Below are 27,312 nucleotides of genomic sequence, written 5' to 3'. Positions count from 1 at the left end.
TTCAACATGGCGGACTCTGCCACTAGAGGACCCGCTCCCTCTGTAGATAAAAACATCTCATTCTAAGGTAACAAAAACAAAATCATTCTTATATTCAGGTGATTAAACACTAATGAAAACATACATATGAAGATGACAATAGATCCTCCTAAATGTTACACACTGGACCTTTAAAAATGTCTAAGATAGTTATTGACTTCAAAAAATCTTCTTCTTCTTCTCTCCTAAAATCTGAAGTTAATTAATAGCTAAATACTGGAGCTCTTTTACGCTACAACAGGAAGACCTCTCTTTGTGCCGACTTGCGAGCCTTAACACATTATGATATGAGAGTCTCTCCCATTGTTGGCCTCACAGTCCCACCAGATAAAAAGCCTAAATTATATTTTCTTTTAAGCTGTTGTACATGTATAGAGCAGTTTCTTAACAAGTGAGACCAGATAAAAACATTTGCTCTGCAGCCATTTTGTCACCAGCTTGTTGACACTTGGAGATGTTAAACTTTAGCTGTCAGGTATTTGCAAGATCTCCGACTGAATCACAACCAGGAGATTATTTTCCGGCTCATAATTACGGTCTGACAGCAATCTGGCATTAGTGTCAAATTTGATCACTGTTCACTTGAGGGGATATTAGGGCTTAAAATGTTAGCGTGTTCGGCTTAAAGTGTTTTGGGTATTATGTTAGTTCGATAACACAGTCACTGTCAGCCATCACTGCTGCAATTTCCTGTCCTCTTTTCTCCCCTTTGAAGGATATTTGGACTGTCTGGCTCTACAGTGGCAGGCGGGAGGTAAACCCAACATTAACGCTGAACCTCTTCAGCATCTTTAATTTGAAACTGTGATTCAACACATTCAGTACCTTCGTTAATACCACCAACGGGATGACACTCACCATTACTGGGAAGATGATGGCGAGGAAGGTGGACTTCAGGATCCAGAGGACGGCCAAACACACGATCTGGACGAGGGTGAAAAGATGGACGCGTCTCAGCGGGACGTGACGCAGGAAGGAGAAGTCTGGCTGGTGTTTGGGTGGCATCAGATACAACTTGATCCGCTCCCAGAACTGAAACAAAAAGATATTGAACTTGATCTCAGCAGCTTTTACTAGTAAATTTAAGTGAAACACAAAATGGAGTTAGTTGTAACTATTAAATCAGTTTCAACATTTAATTGAGTTAAATGAACATATCTGGTTTTACAGTGTAAGTCTTTATGTAGATTGTTTATATTAGTAGATATTGGCTGATATATTGTTATCAGTTTTTTTCAAATAATAGCAATAATATAGGTATTGACTTCAAAAAACTGTTATCTAACTAATTATAAATACAGTAGATGCCTCTTATTTCCTGAGCTAAAGTACATTTTTATATTCTATTCTCAGTATTTTGTTGATTAAAAAGATGACCATTCACAGTCAGAACTGTTGTTTTGTACCAGTAAATGACATTTTTAGGGGCCCATTGAGAAACTCTTCCCGTAAGTACCTGGATGCCACTCAGTGAGGCCACTCCCATGTAAAGGAAGACTCCGTACAGCACCGGCATGGGGATATACTGAATTAAACAGAACAGCAGTTAAAATACAACATTACAGGAGAAGTGTGAAGTAAATAAAAAAAGAAACATAATCTTCCTTCTTCATGCATCTGCTCACGTACCTGGAGAATCGGAGCGAGGAAAATTGAGAGCCCGGTAAGAACGAACACCAGGATACCCGTCAACCTCTGCTCCCTGCAAATGAAGAATCATGAAGCATTAAATGCATACGGCAATGAAAGATTCACACACGCAGCGTCAGGGTGGTCTTACCTGACTCCGAGGAACTGTGGCTGCTCTCCAGGAGCGCTGGACTCACTCTCCATCTTCAGAGAGTCGATGTGTGCGATGGAGATGACAGTGGCTGCTACGTACCAGGGCAGACCCATGAAGGAGCACACAGCCATCAGCACGCCCACCCAGAACAGGTCCAAGTGGTAGCCGCAACCCTTCTGCAAATTGGGAACAGGAAGTGACAAATCACTTAAGTCCAACTGTGATTGTGAGGCTGAACAATTGTAAAACATTGGATTGGACCAATATAGATATTTAAGTTTAGATGAAACAGGAATACAAGAGAAAATCAGACAATATTCTCTCCATAAAATATGACCCAGTTTCACCCAAATCACTGATAAAGTTGTGTGTTTGTACAGTAATCAGTGAGCCCCACCCCCCAAAACTATGGTGGCCATGCATCATCTAGTTCCAGTGTTTGGTTTGTCCGTTCTGGGCTACTGTAGAAACATGGCAGTTTAACATGGCGGACTCCACCAGAAGAGGATCCGTTCCCTCTGTAGATAAAAACGTCTCATTCTAAGGTAACAAACACAATGATTCTTACTCTCAGCTGATAATACACTAGTGAAAACATACATATAAATATTATATTTCTGACAATAGATCCTCCTCAATGTTACACACTGGACTTTAAATAAACTCACTTATTAAGATATTACATTAGTTATATACTTAAAATTAGACAATATTCATACATTTATATTTACTGATAACAGCTCGTTGGCCAGTTAAGAAAATACTGACGACCTTTCTGGTGAGTCACATCTAAAAATAATTCAATATCTGCTGTTGTCAAATTTAAATTGTGTTTCATGTAAAATAAAATAATTATTCGTGTTCATGCCTTTAGGTTTGTGTATTTTTGAGCTCTATCATCTCCTCTGTGTGTTTCAGACCTTCAGTTTGTTTTCTTTGCGGTTGACGATGACGGCGCTGATCTGTTGGTCCATGAAGATGAGGATGGTGACCAGGAGAGCGGGAACGAAGCTGGCCACATACCACCACCAGGGGTTCTTACCAAACGGCATCACCAACCAGCCACGGTCGGAACGCGTGGGCTGATCACACACACACACACAATAATTAAACATCAATATATGTTACAGGTGAACAGATGAGAAGGTGAAACATCTACATTGATAACAGTGACGCTTTCTAGCATGCAGTGGTGGAAAAGGCAGTAAAGTCATTATTATTTATTATTATTACTATTTTATATACACACCATATACATACCTTTATATAATACAGAATATATATGAATACATATTATATAATATTGTTATAATAATAACAAATAATATAAATTGAAATTGGGGGTGTTGAAGAAAAATTTAGATCTTATCCTGATATTGTCTTTCCTGTTTCGTGATTAATTCTCTACCTAATAATGATGTAATGAGACAAACTGTTTTACATTGATTAAAAACCTTTTGTTCCTTTGTGAGGAGAGCACAGCTGTGATTTGGGCAAACTATATAAATTGTCTTCAGGATCGAGATCAGAGAAGCTTCAGTAAAGACTCTTCAATCTGGAACCTGAGGGAAGTTTTTTTTAAGCCGAAAACTGTTGTGAACCACTGGTTTAATTTTTAACAATACATTGTATTTAACAAATGTTCAACAATTGAATGTTAAATTTTAATCTGAAAAATAACTAACTAAAGCGTAGAAGTATAAAGTAGCAGACAAAAGAAGAAGCTTAAACTTTTTAATGCACTGACCCTTTTCTACCATTGAGTAAATTCTGACCAATATTCATATTATATTCAATGTATAAAAATAACAGTCGAGAACAACTGATAAACTGTACAATACACCCAAACAGTGAACACAATAACTGCAGGAAGTTTGTGTAAAATTAGGGATATTGATGAATTGATCAGAGATGAGTTTTCCGGATATTTTTAGGTATTTGTTTATACAATTCTGTCCATTTTTGGTCCGAAAAATAACATTTTTATTTAGTTTTCTTCACAGAAATCAGCAAAATGCTGAGATATAGGTCTACTTGGTATATACGGTTCTTACACCTGGTAAAATCAATAAGGCCTTGCGACCCCCTGTGGAGCTTTGGAGACCCCTAGTGGGGGTCCTGACCCCCAGGTTGGGAAACCACTGTTTTAATGCCCGAATAGAAGGAACTGGTGTGATTACATTTCACTGTGACTCATTACATGTGACCAATATACTACATTGATTCACTGTTCTCATCAATATCATTCCACCAGTGCTAGCATGCACGCAGAAACACACACACACATACATCAAACACATCTTTTACACAGAAATCAAATACCTTGAACTCAGTTGGAACGATTAGTTTGGGTGTGTCTAACCCCATCAACATATCCAGGCCCACAAAGCACATGATTGACATGAAGATGGAAAAATCACTGATTAGCTTCCTCAGCTACACACACACACACACACAGACACACACAGGGAGACAGAGGGAGGATACATACAGAGGTGAGGAGGAGACAACATATGTAAAAGTACAAGAAAAAGGTGCCAACATGAGGAAATGAAGACAGGAAAAAGAAGAAAGAATCATTACATTGATGAATCATTGATTAATAAATATACACACTACATCCTCTACAGGAAAGAAAAGCATCCAAGCGGTGACGTAAAGAAGTTGAGGAGAAGATGAAGCTGGTATTTAAGAGCGGACCTTGATCTCAGTGGGAACGTGCAGTTTGGGGGTGTCCAGCTCCAGCAGGCCATCCAGTCCACAGAAGACCAGGATAGAAATGATGATGGCGAAATCACTGACGAGGGAACGGAGCTGGAGCACATTCAGGGAGAGCAGAGGAGAAGAGAGCATGGGGGAGAACACTCTGGGGCAGATATGGAGGTTTACAGGTGGTTTGGGTAAGGAGGAGGTAAGAGATGACTGCTAATGACAGTCTGTTTATTTTTTAAAAACTGGTGCAGATTTAAAGGATGAAGCTGGTGTTCAATGTTATTTTTATCGTCAACAAATCCCATGAAAGAAACTTCAGAAAAAGTGTCGAATAGAACATAGTGGGATTGTGAGGTTGAGTACTTTGTATTTAGTGCTAATTAGTGAATGTAAGAACGCTAACTCATTATAGATGCTAAAGCACGTTAGCTACAAGGTTGCTATCAGCATGTTAGCATTGTCATTCCGAAACCCCTAAAAATGTCCATTTATCCAATAGCCATGTTATTCCGGAAACAAATTCCCATTGCTCCGAAGGCCCGTTGTTCCAAACAAACTCTGGTATCACCAACTTTAAATACGTAACTTAACTTAACTTACAAAACATAATGAAAGTACTTATTTTAACCCAAACCATTGACCTTTTCCTAAACCTAACCAAGTAGTTTTGGTGCCTGAACCGAACCAAACTGCGGCCGTTTCACAACCACAGGTTTGTGACCATGAAAAACTCTGGGGACAGCGTATAACCTGTGAAAAAATGGGCCTTTGGAGCACCGAGCTTTCAGTCCAATTTGGACATTGTCAGAATATTTGGGGTTTCGGAGTAATGGGCCGTCCAGGAGTGTGTATCGAGTTCTATTTAGAAACACATATTTCCTTCCTCCAATCATTACATCAGTGGCTCTAATGGCTTCAGAAGCCAAAAGGAGTTTACACCATAAAAAAAAAACCTCTCACCAGCCTCATCCTCTATACTGGATTGCTTTCATGCTTTGATAAATATCTCCCATACTCTAAGAAGCTAGCACTTCACATGCAGGTTGACTGTTTACAGGTAGAACAGCATCAGAGCCACTGTGGGGAAACAATACAAGCCTCTGGATCGTCCCTGCTGTCTTACCTTTGTCGGAAAGTAGCGGCTGAACTTGAACTTCTTGAGGGAAACAGTCATGGAGTAGGTGCCAAAGAAGAGGATGAAGGACATGAGGGCCAGGTCGGGAACATACTTACAGGAGCTCCCCACCAGCGCACCGCCATACTTCACACACTCTTTCTTACTCAGCTGACTCCAGTCCAGGTCTGTCAAGTTAAACTACAGAGACAGGACAAGGGAGGATGAGGGGCAACAGGGTGGGATCGTGGGTTGAAGATGGAGGGGTGGGAAAGGGCAGAGAAGGGGAAACCGAAGGAATGGGAGAAGCAGCAGACACGAAAGAGAGAAAAAACAAGCGATAACACAAGAAAAGAGAATACAGAGCCACGGTGCTCTGTAACCGTCCGCCCTAGAAAATCAATGCTGGAAATCGCTGATTTTCCGCAGAGGATTACTCCAGAAAGAGAGAGCATGACGCCATCGTTTCATTGAGAGCCAGAAAATATAAATAGAATAGAAGCGGGATGGAAATTTCACCAAAACAACTTCATAAAAAACAGTAAAACAAGCACATTAAATGTCAAATTACGCATTGTCAGTGAAACACTTAAATTAATAGGCCCAGGCTTTTTATTTGCTTCAAACACTGAACTCAACCTGCCTTTATCCCACGAACAAACGGAGGTGCTTAAGTGTAACTTTCACAAGGATACAGAAAAGATTAATGTGATTGATGTTTCCGGTCTTTCTGTCACTTACCAGCAGAGTCATGTTATCATCTGCGAGTGGAGCTGAAACATTCAAGCCCAGCGCAGATGCTAAAGAGAGAAAACACAAACAGGGAAAGAGAGGAAACGCAATGAATGATGGGTAACATTACAGGTAAAAACCCAGTTTTTGATACGAATAAACTAGGATTAACTAGAATATCTAATTCCTATTGATGTGAAGGGAGTGTTTTGAAGAACAAGCCACTATACGGCCATTCATTGATGAACGCTGATAAGGACAAAGAGAAAATGTGACTCTGGTAAAGCTGTTCCACAATGGATTCCAGTGATCAACCCAAATTCTTAATAGCACTGATTTTGTCCTCTGTGAAAGAACCTTAAAGGCCCTGAAAACATATTTTCTCTATCAGCTTCTTACTATTAGAGGTGGGGTCCGCCATAACCACACAATATTCTAGCCAACTTTCACATAGTGGATGTTTTCTAGGCATATATAGGTTGTTGGTAGAGGATACTCTTACTTAAATGTTCAGACATGCTCTAGCAGGGTCTACAGGTGCATACTCACTTTTTCAGAAAGCATCCAAAAATGAGGCAGAAACAGACAGAATACACAAATCATCACAGAGTAAAAATGTGCATTTAATTACACTGAAATGTCGTTATTAACACAAAGAATGAATGAAGACCTAGTGTTGTCTTGCTAATATTTTATTCTAATAATTTCCTAATTATAGATTACATCACGTCATTAAAATAATAAATAAATAACCACGTCCTGACTCAAGCTCTGTATTTAACGCACAGACACGAGATTGATTGATATCCATGTTTTCATCTCAAATAGAAGGCATATTTACTAAAATGTTAAAGCTTTTTTATAGTAGCTAAAAAATGTTTGCTCCATCTCTAAATATTTCATTTATTCCAGTAACCATTTACAAACATTTTTGGTGAGGAATAATTATTATCCCACTAATATGATGCTCTTAAATATGGTCATATTTTGCTTAAAGGACTCAGGACATGTAAAGAAAAGAAAAAAGAGGACTCACCCTGGTCTGGCGCGATGCATTCACACTTATAGGCAGTGATGTAGTCGGGCTTGAAGCCACGGTTGATTGGGTAATACTTCCATGCTCCTACCTGTGAAAAACAAACCAGTTGTATCCTGTGTTAAGTGTTGTTGCTGTAGATCTGAACATTAGGTGTTCAACCAACCACGCGGCAACCTTTGTGGCTGCAAACGAAGCACAGAAGTAACCTAAACTGCCGTTCCCCTAACGACCACTAGAAGCTGGCTCCAGCAGTGAGTCAATCTCCATAAGGCCCCATATTAAACTGTCCAACTTTACAGCAGAAATAAACATGTTTACAGCCTTTTGGTCTCTGTAGATAATTTCCCCCTTAATGACAACTGTACATGGGTGAATATTTACATAACTCACCTGTTTAAATTATATTAAGGCTTAAAGTTAAGCATAATTAAGTGTGTGGCAGCTTTGAGTCTCATGTGGCTGTTTGCAGTAACCATGCTTCATTCAGCCTCAGCTCCACCCACACTTATTAGCTAATTTTTGTATTACCCGGTAGCTCAAGCTTGGAGTCAAGACTTCCAAGAGGGCAACGGCCAGAAAACCCCTGTGGGAGACGTCACAAACACTATGACCGTTTTTTAAATATACAGTCTATGATGACAACATGTCACCTACCATCTTCTTAATGGCATCAGAGATGAATATAAAGGAGATGAGGCTGGAGAAACCCTCCTCTGTGAAGCGGGTCATGTACTTGATAATGTAGCTGGCGTCCGTGACGACAAGCAAGAAACACTGCAGACACGAGTGAAGGCCGATCCACAGACGCAGCTCCATGTAGTCTATATCATTGTTCCTGTGAAGAGAGAAAGTGCTGACATCGCCTCTCATCTGGTTTGTCTGCACTGTACACATCTGCGTGCTTTTACTCACTTGCTGAATTCGTAAAGCAGTTTCTCGAAGATGAGAATGGGTCCAGTTGAGCTGAGGATGATGAGAGGCTGCCCACCAAACACACAGAAGACAGTCCCTGCTAAAGCGGTGCCAAGGAAACTCTCCATCACTCCCTTGGAGAAGAGAGGGGACATACAGAGACAGAACACATATAGTCAGATATGGTTGTAGCTGGATGGTTTCTGGATTGGTTCGTTATGTTGCAGCCTTTATGAAGACCTGGTAATTGTCTGTAGCATCCCCTAGCAGTCCTCCAAAGGTGATGGCATTGGTGATGCAGCCCAGGTAGATGAAGAGCACAGCAGAAATAGACTGGATATGGAAGCCGTCGTAGATATCACTACAATACCACGGGATCTTCCTTTTGATGTCCAGCCACATTCCTCCTCCGAACCTTTGGAAACAAGGTTGAGTACATAGTTAGGACGACAGAACCAGGATGTAACTGGACCCTGTGTGATATGATACAGTCCTCTCGTACCTCCCAGTGAATTTCAGCTCCTCTCCAAGCTCATGTGGAGCTGGAAGCTCTTCGTCTTCTCCTCCAGCTGCACCGCCGGCCGAGCCGTTCATTTGACCCAGCTCATTCAGGTTCAGCACGGACTTTCTGCGGGGAACGTGAGAACAGACGAAGGCATCAGGGACAGAAGACCATTCACTCACTAATCCTACCACCTGTGCACACCTATGTAAGTGTGTCTAACCCCTCTCTCCTGTTTGACTCAGTTCTCACAATGCTCCCCAAACCCAGTTCTTCTCAGAATATTTTCATAGAATATTAGAATTTTAGAATATTAGAATATTTCTCTAACTTGGTTCGACCCGAGTTAAGATAATAGGAAAATGGGCAACTGTTGTTATTTTGGAATGTTCAAATGTCTTTTTTAATAAAAAGAATGCATGTTGAATACATTTGATGTGATTTATTGTTTTGTTTTTGTTTTTTATCGTAGTATTGAACTGGTATTGAGAATTATGGAAGTTCACTGGTATTGTCTACTAAAGCTATACATATTGTGACATCCCTAGTAGAAACCAAAAATTGGACTTCATCCAGGGGCCAAATGAATGATTTTGTTGCTCTGTAAATGCTGGATGTGTAAATAAATATCAACTTAAAAGGTGATAATATGTCGATGATGTGTTTACAGCTTGTTTTTGCTTCCCCCAAGTGGCCATAAAAGGATGATTAAGTGTGGTTAAATGTACATGCCTCATATCTGCCGATGGAACCTTCTTTGGAGGTTCGATGCGTATTTTCGGGTCCCATTCCCCTGGAGGAAGGACAATGACCTCATCCAGAAACTCATCCACACCCGCAATCAGGTCGTCACGGTCTCTGGCTTTGTAGGCGACATCACTGAACAGCTGACAGGAAGTAAAGAAACAAAATCAACGCGACAAATGCAATGTGTGTATGAGAGTAATCTATCAGAGCGGGACTGCGGCAGTCACTTACTTCATCCACCATGAGCGTCGCGATAGCTCTGCCAATCTCATTGTAGGACTTGGTTTTGCCGTGAGGACCGAGCAAGATGAAGAGAAACCTATCAGAGCAGAAGGTCATGAGGTGGATAAACGCACAGACACACAGAGAGAGATAAACAGGGAGACATAAGAGACACCCACCTCGTCGGCACAGGGACCTCGGTGAGGCCTCCGAGAGTCGTGGCCTGAGCCAGACGCACAAAAGAGACGAAGGGTTTATCCAGAAAATCCACCTCGCCAATCAGGACGTTGGATGCTTCGGCATCTCGAGGAATCTTCTTCATGAACTTATTCTTCAGCTGGCAGAGGAGAGAGGCAGCAGGAGGGAGAGTGTGAGGAGAAATCACATATTTGAGGCATGTTGCACTGCAGATAACCTTTCCCAGCTGCTTAAGTCCGACATGATCAGCTGGTATTTACTGTGTGTTGGAGACTAATCAGATCCTGTGAGCTGGTGCGTAGTTTCAGCAGTTGACTCAAAACAACATATATGGTCGGATTTTTTCACAACTACTCAACAACAAAAGCCACAACCAGAGTGAGATATGCTTTTAAACCTGGACAGATGTGCTGTCAGTTACACATCAGGTCTTCCTCGGTCAATCCTTTGTTCCACCACTTCCACACTGAAATGTCTTGACTAATATTGGATAAATCGACACAAAATTTGCTGCAAACATTAGAGATCCCCAGAGGATGAATCCTAATACTTTGGTTGTTCTCTAAATGTTCATCTAGAGCTACCAGAATAAAACATCTTCACATATCCAGTAAAATATGTCAACATCTACTGGATGGATTGACACAAAATCCCAATATGATGATCAAAAAACAAACTTCTGACTTCAGCTTTTATCCACCTTACAGTTTGGTTTCCTTTACAACTAGTATCACAGCCTCAGAGAGCTGTTAGCTCTGTTACAGTGTACGCAGATATAAATCTGATTGAAATCCTGGAGTTACATACAGTATAAAAATCACACAACACCGTGATGCAGCTCTTTTGGTGCACCCCTCCTACTCCTCCTCCTGCTAACCGAGGAAGCACGTGGCAGTGGAGTGGTGGGTGCTTAAATTCAAATCTCTTCATAATCTGTTAATGCTGCTTTCGGAGTCAATTCACCAACTGGTCCTCTTTCACTCTCTCCTAACTTCTTGGTCCCAAGCAGCATAAACAAGACATGTCAAATCTCACACGCTCGCAACTAATTTAAGAATGATCTACTCACTCACTCGCTCTGAGTGTTAGTGTCCATCTGCAGCTATTGTGCAGCGAGTTTAGCAGTTTCATGCTCCTCCGGTAGACTACATGTTATGAAGTCATGTATTTTTACTGCATGAGTGTGCATATTGGTCGGATCAAAGAAAGCTGGAGGTGCCATGCCAGCTTCTGTGAACAAATAATTAAACCACACTCAAGGGGTCACATGCATGAGTTCATTTCTCGCTCGCTTTGAAGTTCTTGTCAAGATATTTACCCGAATAACAAAACCACACACACACACACACACACACATATACAACACACACACCAAATTACTGCAGCTGGTTAACAGAGACTGAATGTGTTATGTTCTTCATTGTCGTACTTTTTTTGGGGGGAGAGCAATTAAAGCTCAGAGGAAGAAGCTTAAAAATCTGCACTCAATCATAAGTACAAACACACATGCAGGTACACGCACAAACACAATTGAACAAATTCCCACCTCAGCTACCAGGCTGCGTGGATTAGAGGGATTAAGCAGTTGTGACGACTCTGTATACCTTCTCATAAAACAAGGCTCAATTTTTCATAAAACACAAACACAGCAACGTGCCATCTGCTAACTGTGTGCTGGGCTGAAATAATGCATCGCTGTTTCCCCGCAGGCAACAGGAGATTAGCTGATTACAAATCAATAACAGCTCGGAGAGTGACAGTGTGCATGTGCAGATATTAAAGGGGCACTCCACCAGTTTCACCAGTTTCACACACAAAGGTCACAACTTCTCAAGTCTGAGGAAATAACCCTGATAATGTCATAGTGATGTCGTTAACTTGGGTTTGGAAACTACACATTTTTAGGAAGGAAAACGAGCTATAAAGTTTCAACTGTCTGAGCCAATGGGATTGAGTTCTGTATGGAGTAAACTTTTACTTTTTTTTGTTTCTCAACAATTTTTAGGTGAGAAATAAACTCTACTAAACTAAAAACTTACAAACTTTAGTGTAAGTTTAGTGACAATGTACAAATACTACTGGCCCTGCATTTCAGGGTGTTACTTCGGGAGCAGCCTGGGGTTCAGTGTCTTGTGTCAGTGACATGTGAACAGCAGGAGCTGGGGATCGAACCAGCAACTCTGTGATTAATGGATGAGACTGACAGTTTCTCTCCATTTAATGTGTGAAGCACTTTGTGTTCAAATGAAACTATACATTTGTGAGGTGTTTTTAAAGATGTACCTCTTCAAAAGGAAAAAATGGGATTATCAGTATAGTATATAAATACAGACTAGTTCATGCCGAACCCACAAAGCACCCACATTCACACACAAACACATGAAATATTGAACATAACAGTTACCTGGTCTGTGCTCGGTGTGTCTGAAATATCATTCATGCTCCGGCTCTGGGAGGGATCTGTAAATAAACCACACACATTTATTTGATATTTGTAAAACACTGAAAGAAACACAATTCAGTGTTTGTGTTGTGTCTCAGTGGAACTTTATTCGGTAATAGCTGAGTAAAGATGAAAATTGCTGCCAAATAACGGGTTATAGGAGCAACAGAGTGGCATTCAAGTACGTCCACACTGTGTGCTGGAACTTTAGGTTCTGTGGGGATTATTTTTTTTAATGACTAATTTCCCCTTTTTCTCCTCAAAGCAGATTTGGGAAAAGAATAAATTGGACAAAGAGAGAACAAGAACACGCAGAGCCCGCCCCTCCAAAAAAAAATCTGTTCATAATCCTCTTCACCCAGATAGATTCACAAGAGAAATTAGCCGAAGGTGCACACAATAGGACCAAAACCTGTACCGCACACACTGTATGTCCGACACACTGTGTTCATGGTGAGTATTTATGCACACAAAGCCATCTCGAGTGTGAGCGGGGAGTTAGCTGGGGTCAGTGTTGATTTAAAACATGAAGCAGAGAAGTTAAAGGGTTAGTTTGGATCTTTTGAAGTGGGATTGCATGAAATAGATCTGATGGTTTTCTCTGATGTAGCTTTTTAATGGTGAAATGTTCAATAATTTGAATTTAAATGAAACCATGTGAGACGTTTAGAGGGGAAATGTCTCTTCGGTGAGAGCTGATAACATCATCTAAAATGTGATAATGATCCTCAACAGGTCACAAACCAAAGAGATTATGAATGTGTTGTTTTTTATAAACTCATTATATGTTTCGCTCATGTGAAATCTTAATCTGAAAAATAACCAAAAACTAAATCTGTATAGCAGTGGCATAAAAGGGAAATACAGTACTTGAGTAAAGGTAGGTGTAGTTAGCAGTGAACTGTTGGTGCATGAATATGTGTGTGTGTGTGTGTGTGTGTGTGTGTGTTTAGACTCACGCAGGCGGCCAAGGCTGCTTGCCTGCCGAGAGCGTAGGTCTTCTGTGGAGCAGTGGATCCCGGAAGCTGTACTAGTACTACGGTTCAGATTAGCCTGAGGACTACGGTCTGAGGGCGGCAGCGGCAGAAGATGTGTAAGAGGTGATTTTATGAGGAAAAGGTGAGACAACATGGCAGAAAACAAAGGAAGCAATTAGGATGTAATCAGAAGGTTAGATTAGGTGATTGCTGATTGGTTGATGAAAATGCGTAGAAGACGGCGCACAGACTCACTGGAAGCAGCGTTGGAGGACTTTCCGATGTCTGCCAGCGAGCGGTGGATGGGTTTCTTGGTCTGGTGACGGTGCTTCCGCAGCAACACAAAGCTGATCTTCTCCTTTAGATCCGGAGCAATGAGACCATCTGCTATCTGCCGATCCACGATGTCGTCTGGAGCAGAAGTTTACGGCCCAGTTGAATTCACATGAACAATAACGACGATGAACAGAATCAACTTAAATATTAGTGACACTTTTGCTTGATTTATTTTTGAAAACATTGTTAGTTGCATGTAGAGATTTCTGTTTTGAAATCTGTTCTCTGGTGAGTTCAAGGACATTCAGGTTTGAAGTATTTTGGAATATACTGACACTCCTGGGTGTGTTTATAATTTATAATAAATTTAATAAAATCTGTATTCCACAGCTGAAAAGACATGAAATGAATTGCAGACAGTCCAAAAAGTTCTCATAAAGAATAACTGATAAATAATATATAATAATATAATAAATAATATGTTATATTTTCAAATGAATACCAATTTCCCATATACTAACTACAACAGCAGGGTTCTATGACATCTTGTCTGCAGTATCTGTTGTATGTATTTAAAATTGGGACACAGCTTTGTTGCTTGTGTTCAGCGTTCATCACTGCAGAGCTTTCACGCAGCTACTATCAATTCTCCAATTTTGGTGCCTCCTTTAAAGAAAGTTTGTACGCTCAGATTTTAAGTGTCTGCAAGTTCTCGAAACTATCTAGTTTAGTTCTGATGTAGAGGAACATCAGTGGAGCCAGTCTGCTGGACTCACCCACGATCTGTGGCAGTGAGTAGCCCTCCAGGTCAAGCAGGATGCTTCCCGTCTGCAGGCAGGTCCGGAGCTCAAACAGGCTGTGGAGGGTCAGCGTGGACACATGAGGCTTGCTCCATCTTTCTCCTCCTTCCTCCACCTTCTCCTCAAACTTCACCCACCTACAGAGGCAGGGGGAAAGGAAATGGTTTGGCTTTTAAATTCAGTCAGTGAAGTGATATGTTTTACTTTAGCAATACATTATGAATACTAACGAATACTACACTACAAAAACTGCCATTCTATAAACAGAAGCATTCTTATTCTTTATCATTTTTTATTAAAACAATGAAAAACAAAACAGCTGCTTCATTTCCAACACTGGGACCAGATGACTTTCTCTTACACTGAGAAGTTGTGTGAGTGCTCTTACTCTGAAGATCAGGACAATAATCTGGTTCTTCTGCTGGGGTATTATACAACCATTGTTGTTACTGGTTAAATCTACCTCAATATTAGCTGTAATATCTTATATTAGAGATATATTCTCTTAAAACATGATCACTTTTCTAATGTAAAACATGGTTGACAAAATTATTTTTTGTAGTGTATGCTCAAAATGTAGGGAAAATATACCCAAGTATACTTACTGGAGGCATTTGAGACCCCTTTAGGACACTTTTCATGTACTGAAAGTAAGCACACTATACTTATCCAAAGTGCACTAAAATTATACTTCTGGATGCTATATACATCTTCTGGCTTTGGAATTCAGTCAATAAAGTGGTTATTTGACAGTTTAGCCAACCAGCAGGGGATTGCTATGTAATTTAAGCTTTAATCCAGCGGTGACCCCCCCTCCCTTCAGACAGCAAAAAAAGTTCACAACAACCACCCCACAATTTTAACCAATGAATGACAGAGGAAGCAACTAATACAAAGTAGAATTTTAGTGAAATAGAGGTCAGACAGCATCAGCAAACCTTTCCCTGCACAAATCCAATGAATTCAACTTAGTTAGCATCCAGTTAGAACCACTGCTTTAGTCACATGCAGTGTTAAAGTCCTGTCACCGTAATGTCTCAACCCTCAACCTTTAAATCCTATCAAAAGTGACCCCAAATCCTAAACTAATGAAAGCTCTGACCCTCTGACACCTGTATGTACCTCGCAGACTCTTTCCACTCTAATTCTCCCCCCTCGTGCTGCAGTGTGTCCATCTCGGTGAATATCGTGGGCGTCGGGGTGCTGTCCTCATCCAGTATGTGGCGCAGACGCTCCGCTGCAGGGGATACTACCAGACGGAGGAGAAACACAAAAACAGTTTCAGATTTACATTAAAGTCACACATGTACAACGATAAAGGCTACAACAGTCACGCTAATCTGGGATTCAGGAATTGTGGCAACTTTATGAGACATAAGTTTTGTCCAGGTCAACATGAAATTAAGTCTACATTGTACTGTACTAAATTATATGCTCAAAATCTGTGAAAAAATATACCCAAGTAAACTTTCAGGAGGAATTTTTAACTATTTTACAACTTTTTATCTACTAAAAGTAGGCAAACTTGGTTTGTACCCTAGTATACTACACCAAGGTCTACAATTATTCTTCTTCGAATTCTCTTCTGTATAAAAAACATTCTACAAAAACATCTCAACACATGTTCATATACCCAGACAAGGGGATCTTAAATCAACCATCTCTGCATGTGACTTCATACATGTGAATTTCATGGAATAAATATATAGATTATTAAATTTTTCATAACTTTATTATACAGTTTACAGCAGAGAAAAAAAACAAATTGTTAGTGAGAGACTTGGGGATTACATCTGACAGACGTCCTTTGTTGAATTAAATCCCACAACATTACAAATTAGACAAAATGTGTGTTAGAGCCCACCGGAAAATCCGAAACAGCCACGATTCTAAACAACCACCATTACCCTTCTTTAATGAGCGGACAAAAGTTGAGCTCCTCTAATGACTATCTGATATCTGATCAGCCAACACCTTTTTCTAATTTTACCCTGAGCGGATCAATCCCCATTAACATCCAGCCCGCAGGCGCTGTTCGCTCGCACTGTGTGTGTCTATCAGCACGAGAATGTGTATGTGTGTCTTTGCTCTCCCGTCACTCAATTTGTTCCTCTTTGTGATCCAAAAGCTAAAAAAAAAGTGTCATGTGACAGTGACAATCAACACCTCCATGCAGACGGAACAATTATGTAATCTCTGTTAACTACATACTGCTGTATAATTATAATACAATACAATGTTCCAGCATGAGCTCAACAGGCATCAGTTTCCATTACTACCTCTGCTCTGTCACTTTAGGTCAGGTCACATTAGGAGGTCTGCTCATGTCGGTAGTTTGTGTACTTATGCGTGTCTGATCTTAGACCAGCCAATGTAATCCCACAGGAGGGGATCATGATGTTTGCACAGTTTCAGATCGTTTGTGGGTCATTGCTAAAACACAAAGGCACACACTCAGCTACTTTAACTTCTTAATTACCTGCTCGTATTACATAAAGCTCCACTCATCAAATGACTGTGTGTGATGTGAAAGGCTCGTAAGGACGAACTCATTCAATAATTATAACCTAACTCTGCAGTTCACTGTAAAACCAGACAACACGTCTTAATAAAATAAGTTAACCTAAATTAAATTAATTAAACTCAATTGTTGAAGCAACTCAGTTGTTTTGAGTTAACTTTAATTTGTACAGTATTTTAAGTGTTCGTGATATAATTCTGATTTGTTCCACTGACTAATTTTCTTGACTTTATATCATTATAACAGTATTACATTATAATGCTGTTTATTAATCATCATAAATATGCATCCAAATAATTCTTAATGATCCCAAAGTGTAAAGATTTGATGTTTGTCACATAAAAAAACAGAAAATTAATTGGCTACCATTTTGATAATCAACTAATTATAAATTGTTTATATCATCTGTCAACTGTTTTAACAGGTAATGTAATAATTTGCTTCAGTGCTTCAGAGTAAATTCAACATCTTTATAAAGAAGATGCATTTTAGTGACTTTATTCAGATAAATTCTGTTTCATTTTAGATAAGTTTGGAGAAATGGTGCATATATGAGTTTAACTTCAATTAACTGAATGGAATTAGTACAATTAACTTTTCACAAGGTAACTTAACAATAAATACTTGAGTTACTTTTACTCAAATCAAATATCTTTCATGCTTAAATTGTTTGCGTTAATAAACTTAAGGTTTAAGGCGTTCGGCTTCCTCAAACAGTTTGAGTTGAACTAACTCATCAGGTTTTACAGTGTTTCTGTGCATAATTTGAATTGGAGAGATGAAACATTAGGTCCTATTCAGTGGTGTGGAGCAGTGGTTCCAAACCTGGGGGACGGGAACTGCACTAGGGGTCGCCAAAGCATAACAGGGGGTCGCAAGCCTTCTTGTTTTTGAGTAACGTAAGAAAACTTTAAACATATACAAGTTTATCTCATCTTTCTACATTAAAAAAGGACAGAATTATAACAACCACAGAGCTAATAGAATAAACATGAAAACTGTATAGAAAGTTTCTAAAACTATTATGAAAACTCATCTCAATAAAAAGACCTTTAAGACCCTGTGGACACTGTGGCACAGATGATCCTAAACCTTTAATTCTTATTTATGTATTTTTAAATCTATACTGTAGTTTTGGAGATAATAGAAAGTAAAATGTATGTTCATTACTAACTGATAAACTGTTTCCCTTTGCTAACAAATAAATGTAAATGTAACCCTTCGTTTTCCAGCCTTTTATGCCGTCTTTACCTGTTTGGGAGCCAGGTAGGGTCCAGCGGGAGGCCATAATCGAGGGGAAAGACCCACCAGGGTCCTGCATGCTCTCTGGATCCTCTGACCAGAGGAAGTTAGACCCAGAGGTCACTGGAGAGAGATCCTTAGGGTTGTAAAAGAGACGCCTAGCTTCCTGTCCTCTTGTTGAGGTTGAAAGTCCTTAGCTCACCACCCCTCGCTCTCCACCACGAGTGGGGAGAAGAGACACACTTTTACTCCTTCTTCTCACTTCTCCTCACTTCTCACATACGTCCTTTCTGCTCGTTTCACAGCTTTGCTACTTCGACGCCAAGCTTTGTTATTTCAACTAGCCATGTATGATCGGTCGGTATAAGTGGTCGGACCTGCGCCGTTCGATCGGTCGGAAAAGGTCTTCTCTCTGAGCTGAAATCTCCAAAGCAGCACAGAGCCAGAATCTTTTAAGAGGGTTGACACACACCACAGGGCCCTCTAGTACTCTCCTCCCAGAAGTCCATGCACTCACATTCTCACATACCCACAAACACACACACACATACATGTACGCAAGAAATGCAACAGAACTTCTCTGATGAGCCCAACAGTCCTGCAGCAGAGCCTCTGTCGCTACCCACAGGCCTCGGCTGTTTGGTGTGAACACTGGTTATGAATCCTGATAAAACACAAAGCATACCACATACCAAACACTCACATTCATCCCCAAATAACACGCACACACACACATGCACACACAGCTTGGAGTTGCTCAGCTTTAATCAGCTTACAGGCTTCAGACTTCATGGCCCCTTGGGACCATGCTGCAAAACATTCATCACTTACATGCATGCACTAGTAGCTTCTACCTGATCACACACTCCTCACGCAGGTCCTCTGCTAACAGCACAGATCATACGCCTCTCACTGCGTGTACAATACGCTGGGCCGGGCTTTAAAAGCAGCACTTAGGTTGGATGTGTTTCTTTTCTTCACTGAAATTGAAAAGTATAAAGTTGCAGTAGGAAAGGTTTCAGGGTCGGTAACAAGGCTGATGCTCTCCATGCTAGCAGTTCTCTGAGGCTGAACTTAAAGCTATAACATGTAACTTTTCTGCCTAAAAAGATCTTTAAACTCTAGCTTTAGGTTCTATATGTAGTTGTGTTCTTCCATTATCCCAAATGTTTCCAACAATGTTCAAACTCAGAGAAATCTGTCATTTTATTCAGGTAACGCTGCGTTTCACCGGTCGCCTGCTCGGGATGGGCGTCATTATCCCCTTTCGTGCCTGCGTCAGCGTTGTTGCGTTGTCTGCCAGAAGCTGTCAACATTGACTGTTTATCCCAGTCTGAAGCCACATTCTTACCATCACCTGTTTAGATCTTTGGTGCCTTTTTAACTCTAGATTTGAACCGGCATGAAGGATTTTAGCTCAACGGGAGTCTGGATCTTAAGTTATCAGAGAAACAAGCTGAAGCCTACGTTCAGCAGCAGCTCGGCTTCGCAAGGCCCCCTCGGGACGCTCCTTTGTCTGTCCAACAGCGTGGGAGAAGGCAGTGATTTTTAAGTGGAAACCTGCTTTATTCAGGGTGTGTTTAGTGGTTTTAATCAAGCAGCGTCTGCTTGTTTGGAGAGGACGGAGACCTCTGCTGCGATAATTGGGCTCCCGCGTAGAAATTCTCCTGAACCATGAACACGAAGGAATCGGAGAAGCTGACTGCAATGACGCCAATGGTGGTGAAGACAACAACTCCCATGATCCCACACTGCTTAACCACCTGATCAGATAACCCCAGCTTTAAGAAAAGTGCTTCACAAGTTTTACAAGTTTTATTATTAAGCTGCTATTTAAATTTTGAGTTTAGGATGGCATTGTGAGACATGTAGCTTCTAACCTGAGAGGTTGGCGGGCTCGTGCTGCTCTGTGCTGCCCTCGTCATCGTCGTCGGGCTCCTCTCTGTCGTGGTAATATTCCCGGTGTGAGCGTTCACGGTGTGTGTGGTGGTCGTAGTGTGTGTGCCGGCTATCATGGTCGGCGTCACTGACACTGGAATGGTGTCTGCGCTTTTTCCGTCTGTGGGAAACTGGAACGCCGATGTAGACTGGCTGGGCCTCTGAGAGACAGACAGAGACAGAGAAAGAGGACATGTAAGAGCCGGATCAGTGCAGAGACAGCTCGTGGAGTGTCATTAAAGTCCTCATTAGTAAGCAGGTGTAGGAGAATTGTACAAAGCAGATGAATATAAATCTCTGTATGGCAGTAAAGCCTTTACAACTGAAGTGAACTGAACAATAAATTTGCATTAATGAGGAAAAGTTTGACATTTTGGGAAATAAGCACATACACTTTTTACAAAGACTGGAAACAAGATGGATAGAGTTATACATGCCACAGTTGTGCTTGTGTTTTTCTGAATTACAATCCTACACAACTCAACTTTACTGTTTTGGTTCAGTCTTCTCCAGCTGCAGCATGCAGCTGTTTTAATGAGATCAGCTCTGATAAACCAACTTTATGCTTCCTGTTTAGCATCAGACACAGTTAGCAGCTAGTTGGTGAACAAAGCAGAGTAAATAGAAACCAAAACCAGACCTAAAAGGAGAGTGATAACTGGATTGGATCACAAACATGACAAATAAATAATCATTTTGTTTGATGTAGAAGCAACTGTTTGCTAACACGTTCGCCATATCTACTTAATAAGTTGATAATATGTTTTGTCCTTGACGTTGTGCTTCAGTAGTGCATATTCTAATTTCCCCAAACAAAGTTTACAATCTAAAGCATATCTACGTACAGGAAGGAAGGAGGAAGGAGGAAGTTAACCGACTTGCTCAACTGCTATTGGAGCTCAGAGCAAAAAGGGACGGGACTTATGAAGGGTTGATTGCCACACAGGTAACCTGGGGCTTTTAGTGGAGCAGTTGCACACAGTTCTGTTCTTACCATCATCATCATCGTAGCGCCTGTGACCTCTACTTTTCCCTCGCTGCCAGTCTTGATGATCCATCCTGAAACAGACACACAGAAACGAGGTTTACTGAGTGAATATAGATGCTGGTGGAAAGAGACGAAACGAGATGATCACCACCCTCGTTCTCTCTTTGACTCTCCGTCAGCAAAAAAAAAGCTGAAATAAACTGTAACACATCAAACTTCAATGATTCATTCTGCGGTCAGGGAATCCTCCTGGCCTTACAGTGACTCTTACTGTACCATGTGAGTTGCCGGCTGCGCCACATGGCAACACATGTGCCACGGCAACCTCAAGAGATCAATGGATGACAAGAGGAAAACTCAATGGAAAACCCCCAGCAGCCCTTCAGGACCAGACCGCAGCTCAAACTGTGGAAACCAAAGGAAACAGCTGCTGTAGGAATTCCCAGCATTCCCACCAAACTGCTGCTGGGCTTCATGCTCCTGGGTTTGGTAAAAATATTCTTTAATAATAACTGTATGTGTGATAAATCGTATGATTTTATACTGTATTCACACACCAACCACAGAGGAAACGTTCATAAACATCTCCTGCAACGTTTTCTTTAAAAATGTTTATTCAGTTTTATCAAGAAAATTAAACATTAAAATAGACATACAAAATCTGTATGTAGTGTTACAACCATTTTTGTTCACAAGCAATACGAAGACTTATTATATTAGAATTGGTGATTGTTGTGTTGATTCTGGTGCCTCCTGTGGACAAAAGTAGTAGTGTTTCTACCGCTTGGTTTTATTTATTTAAAAGGGAATCCAAATCCACATTAAAGTGTAACTACACCCTTCAGTTCTGCTAGCTTCCTCCCTCTCAGCAATTTTAAAAAAAATGCATCAGAGACCTGCAGAGACTTTAGGGGGCGTGGCCTTACAGTCACTAGAAGCACATTCAGGGCTGTTTGTAAAAGTTTCTGTGTGCTACCTGTTTGCAGCTAAGCTAGCGTCTCAGAGAGGCTAACTCTCCGGTGTGTGTCTGTGCGGGGGCTTCTACAGTGTCACAATATAAACATACATTGTAGAGGGTTAGCAATAGTTAGCATAACCTTCTGTGAATGACTCCCACTCAAAGCAGAGGCTGAGAGAAGGCCGCCCTTCTCTGATTAGAGGGCGTTAACAGTTTTTTTATATAAATGTTGTGAAGTAAAGTAGTCCCAAACAGTCGACTCTATCTCAGCATTTGTTTTAAAACGTACATGGGGATTTAAAACCGTAGAGGGCGTGTTGAGACATTTTTAACCCACAAAATGCAGATTTTCATACATTTGGTAATAATGTCAAAACCAGCATTTATTTGTTTCATCCCAGTATAGTTATCTAATTTAGTTTACAGCTCAAAAAACCCATTTTAGGAGGGGGGAGTACCTCTTTAAAATAACTACATAGAAACAGCCAGAGCGGTCTTCTTTGTTTATGTAGGTCATATAGAGGCATCAGGATTAAACTGTTTAACTGTTTTTCTCAAGTTATTTAAAGTCAGAGTTGAGTTTGATCAGATTATTAAACTGCCATTGACTCATATCAGTTCATCCCACCATACCTTTGCCCCTTTACAAGCAATATTAAGAGTCTCTAATGAGGTTAATCACAAGTTTTGTGGAGCTCTAACAGATATATCAAAGCTCATTCTCATCTACAGGAAAACAGGAGAACATTAAAATTCTGTTCTTGGATGACATAAGATTTTCAAGGACATTTAATTTTTTTCTTTAATTTGTTTTCCATGCCAGAAAAACTATTTTCCAGGTTATCCAGGATGCGTGGGAACCCTGCCATCCCTATTAGTTATCACACTTATTATAAAGTGGCAGCTGAGGTGGTAACGAGAGTAATTTCCCTGCTTCCACAGTTCCCTCAGGGAAGAGTTAAGTATGAATGTGAGAGATATAAGGTCATCAATGTGATTTAAATTATATTATATCTGTTTCTCTGCTCCACTGACACTCGGACACACTCATGTAAATGTCATCAGTACATGCTGAACTGATCACTGAGCGTTGACGTAGGTTTCTCTTCCTAAAGCTGATTTGGGGGAGTTTTCTAGGCTGATCAATAGATGTCATTTCTAATTGCTTACTAGTCCCTGAAGCCTGATCACTGACTGTGAAGGACAGTCACATGAGTGCAGTCATGCACACACACTCAGGGAGCACAACCACACGCACACACACACACACACACACACACACACATACAGAGTAATGAGGAGCATTCTCAGCACACGGTTGTACAGGAACATTTTTGTCCGGTTTCAGGACGAGTGAAACCTTCGGTGCGTGTTTGGTCCGTCGGGTAAACGCTGTCCTCTCAAAAAGACTTTTATTACAGTTCTATAACTTTTAAAATTCTGATTAAAATAAGAAAAATCAAATAATAACTGCACTCTGCTATAAATTTAAGCCTGAATATCTGTATTAGAGCAGTGTTTGCCTGTATTTATAGGCAATTTCATTGTTTTTACATGTGTAAATATCTTTAATTAAACATTAAAAAGCCAGACAATTAAACAATATTTTATGTAAACTTTTTAGTAATTATAGAAAATTCCTCTATTTTACGAGTCAGATCTTTTCTGTTATTTTACAGTATTTTTTTGGTGCCCCAGCTGCTGGAATATTACCCTTTTTTTTTTGCAATTTTGTTTTTACGGTGCAGAAAACCCCCAAGAGACTCTGCATAGGCACACACAGTCAGAGCCTTCCTCTGCATGACACACTGTTGCGTGGAGGTAAGTGTCTTATATTGCTGGATAAACTACAACAAGGGTAAACCTGTATAGTTGTCTGTGCTGAGCCCGACTATGCCCCGTGGGTACCGGCTCAGGCAACAGACAGAGGGACCAGCAATACTTGTTCACAGCAGAAGGGGAACAGGCAATCGATCTCAGCCCGGCCCCCCTCGGCTTATGAGTTTGCCTCGGGAAGAGGCCAACATCCTCTCGTCAATAAAATGTTAAGAGATGCAAACAAAATGAGCAAAATTTCGCTTTATGACGCGACAATCTCACACAAAATATCCAAGAATCTAAAGAAAGATAGATCCAAGTTGGTGATAGAGAATGACAGTACAGCAGACGGTTACAATGAATAACCAGATGGATTTTAAATGACGACTCTGCACAGTTAATTTCAGTCTCTTCCTTCTGGATGGAGGTTTATAGTCCCAACATATAGAACAAAGCGGTATAAAATCATTGAGATTAACAAGTTGTAGTCTTTCTTGTTTTTATCTGCATTTATTCTACTGGTTATTTATTTAGTAGTTTCTAATTGATCTTTGTAAGTCCTGATTTTTAGAGCCTGAAGAACTTTTACTTTCATATTTTATTCTTTATCATGTTGATATTATGTTTGTCTGTTGTCTGAGTTGTTTGTTTTGTTTTTGTCAAGAGGAATGCCTTATCATCTTTTACTGCAAACTAAATCTACCTCTGGGTACAAATAAAGTAACCTTGAACCTTGCTAGTATACAGACAGATACACTCCATATGCAGAAGATTATAGACTGGATCTTTGACAGAGTTCATTAATATAATGATGTGATATAATGTGAATGATATAACATGATATGATACACAGATCCATAAACTTGTATACCGCTGGGTATTTCCGGATACAGGTCCTATTTCTCCAGCATGTGCTATTGATTTATAAAAGTCAACTTTTAAACATGTAACACATTTTCTTAACTAGACATTTAGCCAAATGAAATACTGTTTTTCTAATAAAATGACCTTATGTAAGCAGGTGGATGGCAGTACATATTTGTGACATACTGAAAGTATATAAACATATAACAGAAAGAAGGTAGTGCATAATGAAAGTAAATTCCAATTCTCGCCAGCCATTTAAAAACCCTGACGTAATCTCACAGGCTTGTTTTCCTACAGTGGAATATTTATCACCAAAACAATCTAAAAATCTGTTAATAAAACGTATTTATTTGAAGCTTGCAACTTTCCTAAACTGGAGGAAGCTGGAGAGAGACAAATCTGTTACTATACTGCTGCTCAATCCATCCCGACATGTCATCCAACCTTTATATTCAATCTGATTCAGTTCTTCAAGTCAACATCAAAACAAGGATAAAATAGAAACAGACAAAGCAACGTCAAACCTGTAATGTAATAAAAAGTGTTTCTCTTACCTGAGGTGAAAGATGAAGCTGAGACAACTAAAATCGAGAAGCTACCGAAGTATTTTATATAAGTAAAGAACGTTAACAAAGAACAAAAACAGAATAACAGAGTTCAACAATGTTAATCTATAGAGCAAAATGCTGCAACAAACTGCTCTCAGTGACTGTATAGACAATCTGAGTATCGGGTCCTGGATGAGGCTGGACTGTGTGTGTGTGTGTGTGTGTGTGTGTGTGTGTTGGGGGGTTGGGTGTGTGTGGCGTAACAGTGTGTAGAGTAAGTTCATTCTGTGGAGCATCCATTCATAATTTCATATTCTGAGTAACCAGCAGAAGTGGAAGGTGACAAAGTACATTCACTCCAGTTCTGTACTTAAAGTATATATATATATTCAGTATATACATACAGTATACACACACGCACACACACACACACATATATATATATATATATATGCATTCAGTGTTGGATGATTTGTTGACATTAAAGAAATATAGAATATTACCAGAGTTGTCCTTTAATTACATTAATTACCCACAAACTCAACTCACATTTGATGAGTGAATCCACATTCACACGCTAACCACATGGTGGCGCTGTGCTAAAACATGGCATCACTCTCTAACCACCTCACTGTAGCAGACTCCCAGTTAAACTGTGGCAGCATGTGTCACCACTAGATGGTGACAGATGGAAAAAGACTGGTTTCCTTTTAAGTGGACGGAGCAGTAGATGATTACTGGGGGAGCTGCCCACCCAGTAAAACCCTGCGTAGATGTTGTTAATAATCCTCTTATCACTCTAGACAGCAGAATAAATTAGATGCATGAATCACTTTGTGCGATCTGCTGCACAAAGATGAAAACAATCCAGGAATCTAAAGACTGAGGCAACTTGTATTATTCAGCAGGACCTCCGCAGCTGTGATTGGCTAGGACATGGATCAGCTATCTATCAGTTATCTATTTATATGTTTTTATAAGATTTAACTGATTCTCCTATGAGGGAGAATTCACAAGTTACAGAAGCAAAGAGATAAAGAACTATTTGAATAAGGGATGCACTATAATTAATACCAATAATTGGACATTTATTATTTCCGATAAATAAATTATAGCCAATTAATTATCACTTGATAATAATAATAATTTATTTTTGAAACCCGTTTTCCATTTTTTGTTTTGAAAATAAAAACAGAAGATGAAAAAGCAAATCGTTGAATATATATACATTTCACATTCAGCACCTGGAAATATTCACTGTATCAAATGTATAAAAAGTTCCCAAAAATATTAGGAAAACTAATCTGTGATCAATATTCGTTGATCACTTGTTCTACACAAACTTCCTGCAGTGTTGTGCTCACTGTTGGGTTCATTGTGCAGCTGTATTTTGCACTTTTAGACACAGTACAGTACTTATATTGGTATTTTTACTTGAAGGAACCGACTACTTCTTCCACCACTGCAGGAAATACTGTTCTAATTCTTCTATCATTTAGTTCCACAGACTTTTGACATGTGTCTTTTTTTTTATGTATTCATCCACATGTCAGGAATGATATCACATATTACTGACTTGCTCCCCTTGCCCTCCCTCCAGTGTATCTGTTCATCAGCTCAGTGTCTTGTTCTCTTATCATCTCTCTTCAAAAGGAGCGACTACTGACGGCGTTAATCTCTGCTGCGCTGCTTAATGAATAGACCAATTTGCATAAGAGATAGATAAGGCATTATGCTTTGTTTGAAGAGTCTTCTGTAGGATAATCAAATGTGACCGTGTCAATCTGACACACACACACACATTTTAATATCTGATCTTATATGTGGAGCGAGGATCAGGACCTCAGGGCAAATGAAGCTGATTTTACTGGTTTTCTCCTCTTTTCAGTCCCTGTAGATGCATTTAGCCCTGACACACATATCCTTGTGTTACTAT

The 27,312-nt window shown here is 40.0% G+C and overlaps 1 protein-coding gene across 1 annotated transcript in view; it reads right to left on the bottom strand.

Annotated features, from left to right (window-relative positions):
* slc4a5b (solute carrier family 4 member 5b) overlaps positions 1-21,255 on the bottom strand; it is a 23,507-nt gene extending 2,252 nt beyond the window's left edge. Inside the window, exons 1-24 of the mRNA XM_035668367.1 lie at positions 21,192-21,255; positions 20,140-20,358; positions 15,619-15,745; positions 14,473-14,633; positions 13,676-13,831; positions 13,403-13,510; positions 12,405-12,460; positions 9,982-10,139; positions 9,812-9,899; positions 9,566-9,720; positions 8,834-8,959; positions 8,572-8,746; positions 8,332-8,465; positions 8,074-8,254; positions 7,417-7,507; positions 6,390-6,448; positions 5,658-5,849; positions 4,523-4,636; positions 4,145-4,258; positions 2,743-2,904; positions 1,820-1,998; positions 1,669-1,741; positions 1,496-1,564; positions 898-1,071 (exon numbers count right to left, since the gene is read on the bottom strand). Coding sequence (XP_035524260.1) covers positions 898-1,071; positions 1,496-1,564; positions 1,669-1,741; positions 1,820-1,998; positions 2,743-2,904; positions 4,145-4,258; positions 4,523-4,636; positions 5,658-5,849; positions 6,390-6,448; positions 7,417-7,507; positions 8,074-8,254; positions 8,332-8,465; positions 8,572-8,746; positions 8,834-8,959; positions 9,566-9,720; positions 9,812-9,899; positions 9,982-10,139; positions 12,405-12,460; positions 13,403-13,510; positions 13,676-13,831; positions 14,473-14,633; positions 15,619-15,745; positions 20,140-20,358; positions 21,192-21,255 — 3,135 coding nt within the window. The remainder of the gene's footprint in view (positions 1-897; positions 1,072-1,495; positions 1,565-1,668; positions 1,742-1,819; positions 1,999-2,742; positions 2,905-4,144; positions 4,259-4,522; positions 4,637-5,657; positions 5,850-6,389; positions 6,449-7,416; positions 7,508-8,073; positions 8,255-8,331; positions 8,466-8,571; positions 8,747-8,833; positions 8,960-9,565; positions 9,721-9,811; positions 9,900-9,981; positions 10,140-12,404; positions 12,461-13,402; positions 13,511-13,675; positions 13,832-14,472; positions 14,634-15,618; positions 15,746-20,139; positions 20,359-21,191) is intronic.
* Between the last annotated feature and the right edge of the window lie 6,057 nt (positions 21,256-27,312).

Source organism: Morone saxatilis, unplaced genomic scaffold, assembly GCF_004916995.1.
Source record: "Morone saxatilis isolate NCDOM2014 unplaced genomic scaffold, NCSU_SB_2.0 Contig21, whole genome shotgun sequence".
NCBI lineage: Eukaryota > Metazoa > Chordata > Actinopteri > Moronidae > Morone > Morone saxatilis.
This window is presented reverse-complemented; position numbering and strand designations above follow the sequence as displayed.